At 33.2% G+C, this 12438-nt stretch overlaps 1 protein-coding gene across 1 annotated transcript; it reads right to left on the bottom strand.

The window, feature by feature from the left end:
- Window positions 1-7914: 7914 nt before the first annotated feature.
- On the bottom strand, window positions 7915-12358 carry MONOS_4537 (uncharacterized protein; the record flags this gene model as incomplete). Its single annotated transcript, XM_067874618.1, has 1 exon — window positions 7915-12358. The coding sequence occupies one exon, from the start codon at window positions 12356-12358 to the stop codon at window positions 8228-8230; it is 4131 nt and encodes a 1376-aa protein (XP_067719137.1). The 3' UTR covers window positions 7915-8227.
- Between the last annotated feature and the right edge of the window lie 80 nt (window positions 12359-12438).

The raw sequence follows: 12438 nt of genomic DNA, 5'->3' as shown, positions 1-12438 counted from the left end.
TCGAAAAAGATGGCCCTTCGAGGTCGGGCAGTCTAAATCACATTGAAAAATTATCATAGAAAAAATTCAATTTTCATAGAAAAAAATTATTGATAACATGGTTACTTGGCAACCACTGGAGCAATCTCTTAGCAACTACACCACATCCTATCCCCACTAACATTCCCCAACATATCCCTCTAACTCCTGTTACTTGCCCTCCCTTCACTCTACACAGCTCTCCCAAGTTAATACCCCCCAGTCATTTTTCTATGTGAAAAATCAGAACCGAACTCAAAACAACTAGCCGCTCGGATTTCTCAGCAACCACTGGGCCGATCGAAACGCCGTTTGGCCACATCCGGGCATGGGTTACTGTGCCGGTCATATGTGTTTCGATTCAGCCACTTGCCTCTCATTCGCTCTCTGTGACTTCACCAACCAGGCACCCCCAGTCAAAGTCAAAAAATTTATTTCTTTTCTGTACAGCCTGCCAGACCCCCGCCACCAACACCCATATGCATGCTATTACCGCACTATATGCACATATATCATATATTAATATCAAATTTATCTGGCCATTACTTCTGGAGTTATACTCGATTTACCTCAAAAATGACCATTTTCACTCAAAAATTCGATTATAACTCAAAAACCACAGATAAACGTATCCAACCAAAAATCACCAATACACAACATTACAATGCATATTCATCCGTAGAATCATATTTTATATCCACTTTGAAATTTTCGAGAAAAAAAATATTTTTCGATTTTTCAGTCAAAATCACCAACTTGTCCGCACTGCCCTGCCACAACCGCTCGGTAGAAAAAATTTAGATTCGAGTATGTTTATAAAGGGCCCACGTACTTGCCACCTGCCAATTATCAAAGGAATCTGAGACCCCATATTTTTCGGTCGTTGATCTAAGATCACCACTTTTTCAGTCAAAAACTTCATATCACATTTTCTCACTAACCAGACAAATCTGGCCCGAGAAAAAAATTCAGCGGACTATTCGCGAATTATCCAAACTTTTTGTGTTTTCATAAGTTTCGATCACAACTTTCATAAAAACCGATTTTCACCAATTTTGCTATTTTTTCTGACTAACTTGAGCTAAATTCAACTTAATCAGAAAAAATGAAAAATTCACATTTTTCGAATTTTTGACACTAACTTCAAAAATTCACAAATGGTCCAACTAACACTTCTGTAAAGTCTCATGGCTTGGAAAAATTTATTTATCGAGATATTTTAAAAATAATTTCAAAAATTTTGACTGAAAAAATTTAAATTTACATATCATTTTACAATTTGAATCGATTAATTTCTGATTTTAATTCCAATCAATCACTCTCATATTATTACTCATATAAGGTACTTTTCATCAACTACCAATTCCTACTTGTTTTGAAAATATAAATTTTTAAAAAAAATGTTTGATCTAGATCAAAACCATTTTTCTATGTTAAGAATTCGACTTCTCAAAAACTGTTTGTTACCAATCTCCCGATACACCAACACATTCCCCACCCCTCATAACCTATGTAAAATATTATTTTCAAATTTATCCATCCATGGAATAAATAGAAAAATATTAATTAAGATAAAAAATTATGGAAAAAAATTAATTTCAAAAAAGAATTTCTTTCAATATTAAAAATAAAAATAATAGAGAGATATTATATGATTGCTATTTATTTGATATAAAAATTGAGATGAATTGAAAGTAAAAAAAAATAAAAAAATTAATTTTTATTCGAAAAAAGAGTGAAAAATGAAAATATTTTTTTATTTCCAAAATTGTTGAACAGACTAACACCAAAAAAATATATAATATACAATATCATATTAACATTATGTGTGAATTTTTTCAATGGAAGTTCTCACTTTGTTGTTGAGTTAAAAAAATATTTTTAAAAACAATAAAAATTTAAAAAAATTGTATCATCTCAAAAAATGAGAAAAGTCGGATAGAAAAAATATATAATATAATAAATATAATATAGATGATAATAATATATAAGAACATTGATATTGATGGTTGGTTCTGAGCAAACAAAAAAGTTACTTATTTTTGTTGATATTTCAGAATGTTATTTTTTCATTATTATTCAACCACAACGAACAATATTCTCACTATAATTACATCCAATTATACACCATCATATTATACATCTTTCATCCAATTTTCATCAAAAATAAAAATACAAAAAATTATATAAAAAAAATACAAAGTTAGAAAAAACTTGCTTTGATCATAGCATGAGGAATACATATCAGATTTTTATAAATATTATATCAAATGAAAATAAAACTTGAGCATTTCATTTGACAAAAAACAAAAAAAAATATTGTTATTTTTTTAAAAAAAATAATACAAAAATATCGATTTTCTCCATTGAAAATAACACCCTTTTTTGACTGTTCTTTAAAATTTTCTCGCTAACCGCGAGGTCAATGTCACATCACTCGCGCTACTACTCCGGTAGCGCTCGCTGGATGAAATCTGCGCACATCATTCCTGCGCGCAGATATTCATCCATCTCGCGAAAAATAGAAGAAAAAGAGTTAAAAAAACTTTTTAAAGTCACAAGTAATAAATCAATAATAATTTAGGGGGGGAGAGGCAAAAATTTTCAATGAAAATTTGAAAACCCTCAAAATTGTACATAATTGGATGAACAATTTGGTGGGGTCAAATCAAAGAAAAAATCACTTTTGATGAGGAGAAAAGAGTCCCACCCAATGGCCGACGCGCCACACGGCAAAAGTTCGGTCGCTTTCGCTCCCCGACCTTTTGCCGCGTTTGTCGCGCGGCCCCTACCCCTCGAGGTAGTTTCTTCCTTATTCCTTTATTTTTCTCCTCTTTTTTTTCTGTTTTTTTAGAAGTCTGAAACTTTTTTGAAATTATCAATTTTTTAGTCAAAAAATACTTCAAAGAAATGATGACTAAAGCAATGTGCAATCATGATAAACATGATTAACGCACTCTTTCATCATCTTTGAAGATGTTTCTTTTATCTCCTTTAAAGGAGGAAAAGAAACTTTTTTTCTTGAAGTCAAAAAATTGACTCAAAAAAACTTCAAAGAAATGATGAATATTAACCAATAAGATTAATATCATCATATCTTTGAAGGAGTTCTTCTCAAGGGGAGGATAGAAACTTATTTTTTGAAATTATTAATTTTTGACTCAAAAAAGTTTCATCCATTCAAACTTTTTCCCACATTGGATTCCCTCAAATTTCCATTTATTTTTTCCTTTCCCAAAAAATAAAAAAACTGTTTTTTGGGGGGTAGTACTTCATCCATGGTATTATTAAGGCATTCCAATCATCCGTCGTTAATGTTTTTTTTTTCAATGTTTTTATATTCAATCATTCATACGTTTTCAAGCTGAAAAGAGAATATCTATGAATTTTAAAACATTTACTTGTGGGGAGAGTTATTTAACGGACTTTTTTTTCTTCAGATACTTAATCAAAAAAAAAAAAGAATAAATTAGTGGACAATATTCAGAGTTAAGCCTCAGTAAATCGTGCAAACAAAACACTCTGAGACGCACAGCCCTCTGATAACATGGATTCGTCTAATCCGTCCTTCTCAGGCATGACCCCTTTACCAATATTCTCATTTATCTTTACAATTTCCGAGTAAAATAATTGAACAAAAAACAAGAACAAATTTGAATGAGAATTTTCTCTTCAACATGTTATTAATGGTCAAAAAGCCATACAATATCATCTTCTATGTTTTATAAAGAGTAATATTTGTGAAAATGAAATGTTTTTATCATGAATTATTTCGATGAAAATATGATCATGATACATACTAGATAACATAATTTAGTGAAAACAACAGCAACGCAAATAAGATGATAATATTTTACTAATTCGTTGAATATTTCAGTTGTATTCTGTCTTTTATTTACTATGTCATGCATATAACCAGTTTTCGTTCTTTTATTATGACTTTTCCTTTGCATTCATTATTAGACAATTTTGATTGAAGAATGGACACTTTTTTTCCTCTTCAAATTTCAATCTGGAATATCTGAGTCATGTTTCATAATTAATCAACAACAAAAATCCATGACCTTTTGCTACAACAGCGTGAGAATTCTTTTAATCTGGAGTGTTCGAGTGATGCAAAAATTTCACCGTAGGACGATGAAAATGCACTTCTAGAATATACAATGCATGCTTATTTTTACGTGATTTTCTGGAGGTCGAACTTTACCTATTCTGAAAAGTATTGTATTTATATAATTTTTGACATATAATGACACACAGGTCGATTACTCTCATGAAAATTCCCAAGAATTTTGGATGTTATTGCTCAAGACAACTTAATTGAACTTTTTTAGCTTTCAAAAGCGGAAAATATTTTCGACGATTCAAATTTGCTAATGACAGAATTTTTAATCAACTCGGAAAAGAAGTTTGAAGCTGTACTACAATTTACACTGGATACCCACCAGACGTATCAAGTTTCCTGCGATATAAATTGGCTTTGTCTAAAAACACAGAAGCTGCTACTGCTGAATTGTTCTTGATCGAAGGAAATTACATGGAAGAAAGTTTTTTAGAATACTCCAACGTTTATGCAAACTATTCTTTCAAAATTGCACAGTTCAAGTTGTTTGAACGTTTTTTTTGTTCATTTATGTTCAACAGAAAAATATTTGCAATACTCATTTATCGTGGCTGGAAATAAATAAATTTTATCAATCTACTCGTACAAAACATAAAACTGAAATGGAAGTCCAACAAAAGGGAATTAAGGAAATTGAAGAGAATTGAGAAATCACATCAATTTCGCAAAAGAATCTGTTATATGCTCCACAATTTCCGAATGAGTCCGATGAAGGAAAGCCAGGAATCATTAATTAGTATTATGAAAGAGGTCTTTAAAGGCACGACAAACAAACATCTGCTGTGATCGGTAAAAAGGCTTTATGCTTTTTGGAAGGAAAACTGAAGAGCAAAGAGTATTCACAAACAGCGTAAAGTCATTTGCCAAAGACGAATCGGAGTTGTGAAGAAAAGAAGATAAATCATTCATATTCTATGCTTTTCCAATTTAGCATATTTTGATTAATGAATGATAATTGAATTTCTTCGTTTCAAGCTTTCATTGTTCTTCTCATTGAAATACATTCAATATTACATAAATAGTGGGCTTATTCTTCTTTTAGTGCATATCGATTCACAGCTCTTCTTTTCTATCGCCAACTTCTTCAGTCTTCTTGGGTTCTTTGGATTCCCAGAAATCTGTCGAATGCAAATGAAGCAGCTGAAACAATGACGTGGAAAGGAGATAATGGGAGACTCTCATTATCAATTGCAGAATCAGTGAACTTTGAGTTTTTTAGAGCATTTCATAAAAAAATTGATGCAACAATTCATTAGAAATAGATTTTTGATGATAAAAGAAACCAATTGAATAAAAATTTGTGCTTTTCTCTTTTTGTTATTTTGATTCCTTTCAAAGACTTGTTGAAAAAAAACTCTAAAAAAACTTCTAAACAGCTGTTAACTGAAACGAAAAATGAAATAAAAAGAAAAATACAATGCTTTTGAGTTACATAATTAATAACATCTTATTTACTCGAACATTTACAAGATTATCTGATAATTTATCTGATAAATCATTACAAAAATCTCTTCTTAAAAAAGCAAATATTTCCAAAGTTTTGACGAATCGTCAAACAATGAAAATAGGAAAAGAAAATTAAATTGAGTTATAAAATAAAACTCATTTCATTTCCTCAAACATTCAAACAATAATCTGCCAATTCGACAGACAATGCAGTAAAACATTTTTTGTTTAAAAACGGAATTATTTCACGAAAGCTTGCGATAATATCTTCATATCCTTCTTCTTCTGCAATTTTAAGCATCTCATTTTTTGTTGATTTTCTTTTCTCTTCATCCGTTTCGTAATCCATTTTTGCTTCCAATCTTCTTGATATTTCCAAAAAAATTCTAAAGCAATAGCTTGTTCTTTCGTCATTCAATGTTGATTGTTGAATATCCTCTGATATCAATTCAACAACTCCTTCCTTCATCAAAATGGCAAGAGTTGACGTTTTGTTTCGAATCATATCCCAAAACAAAGAAATGCATTCTCCATATATTTCACTTTCATTCTCTCTGGTGGTTCTACATAACTTGGCAAGACAACGAACCAGTCCAGCATATTCTTCAGTCCAAAACACACAGCGGCTAAAAAAAGAACAAAAGATACGAATCCATTTTGGTATTATATTCACCTTTTTCAATTCTGCTTTTCTATCTTTGTTCTCTTCTTCCTCTCTCTTCCTATTATCACATTTTATCAGTTCTTCGAGTTCTTTTTCCGCATCTGTCACAAAATGCAATTCATACACAATAACATAAGTTAAATTTTCATCATATAGTAATCGATAAATCAAAAACTTCCAAGCAGACTGATATGCAAGTCGTGTCAGATTTCTGTGTTTCTGATGATATTTTATGATCTCCTTGATCTCATCTAAGTAAAGTTCTTGATTCACTTTCTTTAAAAAAAGAGAGAGAAAGAAAGAAAAATATCAATAAAATCAAAAATGAAATAAAAATGCTCATACATAATATTCGATAACGTTACTCAAATCAAACAATGCTGTTTCCACTTCTATTTTAGATTTATTGCTTTCCTGTTTGTTCAATGAAGCCTTCAAAAGACAAGGCAAGATAATTGGAAAAAGTTCTCTGTTAAAGTGTAGGCAATCGTTCAGTGTTAAATAACATTCACAAAGGTCAATCAGTAGTTTTTCATTCTTTTTTCCATTTTTCGTATTTTCATCTACAATCATGTTTTCTAATCTTCTGTTCAACTTAGAAAAAGAAAAAAGATTGCATTCGCTGTGCTTCATTAATCTATAAAATCCAACACATTTCAATATCGAAACGGAGGCTTCCACAGATAATTTCTTATCTTCAATCAATCTGTATATCTTGTCGAACAATTCTTTTGTGAAAACATATTTGAATTCTTTTTCATCCATGCCGTCCATTAGTGTATTCATTTCCTCTGTTTTAACTTTCTGTTCATTCTCATCGCAATGCACCAGCTCGGAAAACAATTCTTCAAAAAATATTCAAAGAAATGGGATCAACAAGAATTCTAATATAATAATTGTAGTAAACCAGAATAACTATTAACGATATTCTTCGCCTGTATATTTGCAAAAGCATTGCATTCAGTAAAGAATGACGTTTATATCATTCCAATTGAATGAGTGAATGTTTGAATAGAAGATAATTACAAAAATGGAAAAATATTGCACATTCACTCAAATCTCAGCGTGCATACCATCCTTTTCTGTATTTGTACTTTTGTTTTATAACTATGGAACAAAGCTAAACTTTATCTTATCACTCTTGTAGTTATGGAGGTAAAGATCAAATCATTTTCAATAATTAACTGGAAATGAGATGGATGAATTCATCTTGAAATTTTTCAAATATTTTTATCCCGTACAACTTTGATTGCACATTAATCATTCAAAACATTAATGACAATTGTTCATCAGTTTCCTTTGAGTAGTTTAATTTTTTTATTTTAATTTCAAAGTGTAGCATGCAATTTGGATATGTGGAAAATGGTTTCTTTTTATTTCGAATGATAATTGTGAAAGTGTTTGTAATTTGTAAAATAATAAATCCAAAGAAAACAAATCAGAGAAAGAAGGAAAAAAGTAATTATTTATCATAATTGACATTTCTCAAAGAAGAAATAGTTTCTTTTGAATATATATATATAAATATATATTGAGTTATGATGAATGCAAGCCGTTTCTTCCCAAGTGTGCGGTTACTTGTATTTGCTCATTGAAGAAAAGATAGTGGAAGAAGCATATTTCTCAAAAAGTTGAGGCAAAGATTAGGAATCATAGAAACATTTTTTTATTATTTTTTTTTCTTGGAATTTGGAGACATCAATATCAATATTTGCAGTGGAAAAATATATCTGAATAAATTTGAAATTATTATAATGAAAGTTTGAAAACAATAAATGAACATTGTATGATTCGATTTCACTTTTTTATCAATTAAATATAATTGTAATTCATAATTAAATGGAATTTATTCAAGAAAATAAAATGAATCATATCACTTCAACACTGAACGAGATTTGATCATGACTCAACAAATGTTATTAATCCAGAAGTGCATGAAAGTATTAAAAAAAAATTGCAATCTTATGAATGACAGTTCAGTCTTTTCTTAAACTTAGTTTTGCATGAGCTTCTTCCAACGAGCTAAAGTTTGCTTCTCTTTCTGAATTTTGCCCTCTATTCTTTTCATCTCTTTTCAGTTTAAATCTCCACAAAACAGCTGCGACTGAAAAGGCACACATTGCAACAAAGGTAACATACCAAAGCACAGAAGTATATGAAAGATCATCAGCATCATCATCTTCAGTCGACGGAGCAATAAAATATTTTCCATTTTTCATTGTGTAAGTTCGTGTTCGCTTTTTTGACATTTCGTCAACCCAAAATAACATATGAACAGAAATTGATGCACCATTTGAAGAAATACTCTTTCCACTCGCAGAATTTGTTGAAGAAGAACTGGACAGATCCTCAGAAGAATTCAGCGAATAAAATAACGATGATGAAGGCGCGCTTAAAGAAGATGGGAACGAGTTCCTTTGTGTTTTTGGTACTTGAATAGCAGAAATCGGTATTACAGTTGTTGCATAAGTTTCATTTTGCACATTAATTTTCCACAATGATTTTGTTTGAGTAGATTCATAGCCAATTATAATCTCCAAGATGGCGTTGCAAGGAATAAAGTTCTTTCCAATTAATTTTACAATCGCATTTTGTTCTTTTGGCTTTTCTTTTTCTTTCTCTTCTTTCTCTTTCTCTTTCTCATCATTCTGAGCGCTGAGCAAGTGCAGCAGCGGAACTTTTTGTTTCCTCGTTTTTTTGTCGTCAGATTTTTCTTCCTCTTTCAAAAGTTCCATTTCCACATTTAAAAGCTGAGGAATGAAGAAGAACGAATCTTTTTGCTCCAAAACTCCTTTCATTTTGCAGTTGTCGCTCATAAACCACAAGCAATCGTCACTTTTCTTCCCGTCTCCTTCTCCTGCGCTTTTCATATCAACAGCACCATTTTCGCACATCAAATTTCGACGAAATGAGGGATATTTGTCGAGAAGCGGATTGTTCTCTGTGAAAGAAGCATTTGTCAGTGCAAGCGAGCCAGACGAGATGAAAATGGCTCCATTGGCGTTCCCTTTTATTGCTGTGTTCGAAATGTGCGTAACAGAGTTATTTAAGAACAGCTGCGAGGAATTCCACGAAAATGAATCTGTCGCACAGACAAAGGTATGCGAAGGAGCACTTTGAGAAGAAAGAGGCAAAGAAACCGAAGAGAATGATGAAGAAAATGGAAGCGATGGCATAATAATGGAAGAAGAAGAGAAAGAAGAAGAAGAGGATGATGATGGAGGAGAGGAAGGTGAAGTGAATACAGTGGAATTGATGGAGATATGAGAAGAAATAGCACACAAAGTTGAGCCAATGCTATTAGAACACGATGGAAACGAGAAAGAGCAACCATCAACTTGAAGAAAACCAAAATGAAGTTCAATTGCCTTCATGAAAGATAAAGGCTCGTAAACCAGAGCTGAAGAATGAGCATTCAAAGAAGCAGAATTAACTTTTTGAACAAAAGGATGAAGAAGCTGGACTCTTATGAGGGTGAGACAGCCATGAATGCAGCCAAAGAAGGCCTCTCTTTTTTGCACCTTTTCGTTCAGAGCTATTTTCAGAGAAGTAAAATTTGCATCATTTTTGCAATCAAACAGAAACGAACCAATTGTCGGATCTTCGTTTTCTGTAATCTTTTTCTCAACTATTTTAAGCTCCTTCATCTCGTCTTTGCCTTCAACAGTTGCACAGTCAATAACCACTTTGTCATCCAACAGCTCAGCGTCATTGCTCACAACAACAACCTTCTTCTTTCCTTTCATTTTCAATAATTCATTCACCGCCTCATTCACTTTTAGACAAGGCACTTCTTCTGTTGTTTCATTGCACTTCACTTCCTTCTCTGCTCCTTCTTTAGCTTTTCCAACGTATACAACGGACAGCGGTGCTAAAAGAGCATACAAATCAGCCTGACTCCAGTTCTTTTGTTGCTTCGGATTGAACAGGCACAGCAGATCTCTCGAAGTGATGCCATTCAGTTTCTGAATGAACGAAAGGGACGAATTCAGAGACGATGAAAGATAAAAATATGGCTGTGCTTCAGATTGGTCGGATGAAGACGATGCCAACGAGAATGCAGAAGTTGATCCATCGAAAGAAGGAGAAGGAGATGCTGGCGTGATTGAAGGCAAATGCGTCCACAAAACAAAGAAGTTTCCGCCCTTTTGAGCTGAGCATTGAGAAAACGACAGAGAAGAGAGAGAAAGAGTTATACGTTTATCTTCTGCAACTTTCGGCTCGTCCAAATTATCTAGCGCTTTTTCGTCTATTTCTTTGTCTTCCTTCTCGTTTGTGCTTTCAGCTTGGTCGTTTCTGTCAGACTGAGGAGCCTCTTCGTCTCCATCGTCCAAAACAACAGAAACTCCTCCACCAAATTCTTGTGCCGAGCAACTCTTCACAACCAGCCCATATTTTTCTTCGTTGTTTCCCTCCTTTCCCTCTTCGCTCTTTGAGCCTGGAATGTTCAATGAAGCTCCCTTTTCCAGATAGAACAGGCACGCGCCAGAAGAGCCAAGCTGCACGCTGCAATCGCTGATGAGTGTGTTGTCAATCTCTGCTTTCACTCCCTTTCCAATCAACGCAGAAACAGCAGCACCGTCTCCACGATGTCGCACAATGTTGCTGATTGTTGAGGAGTTGATGCGCAAAAAGGGACGATAAAGCAAAGAAGTGGATGGATTTTGGGTTGATCGAATTGACGATGATACAAACGAAGAAGAAGAAGAAGAAGGAGTAGAAGACGAAATAACATCTGAAGTGAACAGAATCAAAGGATAGTTTTGGAAAGAGAATCCAGAAATGGAAGTGTTATCCATCACAAGCACTCCACCAGCTGAAGACAGAAGAGGATAAGTCAGAAGGAAAGTTGATGGCAGTTGATCTGAAAGAGTAATGGAAACATTTAAAAGATGAAGAAGAGGAGTGCTCGATGCATTTGTCGCAGTCGGGTTTAAAGAAATCAGCAATTTTGTTTGTTCGTCTGTGTTTGCATGAGAACGTGCAGAATAACCTGAAGAATGCTTTTGCTTGGCTGCTTCGGCAACAATGTCCATAAATTCAATTTTGAATTGTCCGTCGCCGACAGTCACAGCAGCGTCTTGATGTCTGTGAGAACTTTGCTGCTGGCCTTCGGGACTCCCTTCTTTGCCTGTGCTGTCCTTAGGCCCCGCACTGTCTCCTTCTGTTTCGGCTCTTTCATCGTTTTGTGATGCAAATTCGAATTGCTTTCTCAGCCGGTTAAATGTCATTCTTTGAAGTTTTGATTGATTCAAAGTCTCATCAAAGAAACTGTCTGAAGAGATAAAATCATCATAATTTTTTGAATAACGTAAAGAAGATGAAGCAGATGATTTGGAAATATTCAAATGCAAAGTTACTTTCTGCTCTTTTTGTTCATCTGGATTCTTCGTTTTGTTGCTTTTATCATTTCCACTCAGAACCGCAATTCCATCACAAATATCAATTTTCTTGACTACGATATGATCCGCTTTTGACAGACTGATAACTAAAGGTATATTCCTTCTTGATTCATTTGATCTCATCCCAATTATTCTTTCCTGCTTTGTAGAAATATCTGGAGAATTTAAAGTATCTGTTGTTTTTCCTGGAGTTTCTTGTTTCTTCTTATTGTTTTTTCCAGCTTCTTCAATTGCATATTCGATTGTTTGGCAAGGCTTTTCCCCCCCAATAATGCAAGCTTCAGCATCGTCCTGACCATTTTCTGGATCTACTTTAACTGCATTTTGATGTTTAATGAAATTTTCCATTACAAGAGACTCCGATTCAACAGAAGACATGAAAAACACAGAAGAATGTTTATTATCAATTGGTATGTGACTTACTGCGTAATAAAGCTCTTGATTGCTTGCAAAGCAATCATGAAAATTCACCTTTTCTGATATATTAATGCTATTATGAACCTTTCTTCCGGTTCTGCTTGTTTCGGATTTGTCGTTAAAAAGTGAAGAGCTAACCAAAAATACATCATCACCTTTTTTTGAAGCTGCACTGTTGTTTATAAACAGACAATTGGAGAAGGAAGCAAGTTTTTCGTTTTCGTTTGAGAGCGAATGCAAAGTATCAGAGCCAAGCAATAGATCGCTGTTGGAATCTTTTATGATCATCGCCACTCCGCCACCACTGTTTAAATATGGCTTGCTTTCATCATTAAAACTCCCTTTATCATCTGCAACGCATTCAAGAA

Source organism: Monocercomonoides exilis (genome assembly GCF_001643675.1).
Source record: "Monocercomonoides exilis strain PA203 chromosome Unknown scaffold66-335014, whole genome shotgun sequence".
Lineage (NCBI taxonomy): Eukaryota > Preaxostyla > Oxymonadida > Polymastigidae > Monocercomonoides > Monocercomonoides exilis.
This window is presented reverse-complemented; position numbering and strand designations above follow the sequence as displayed.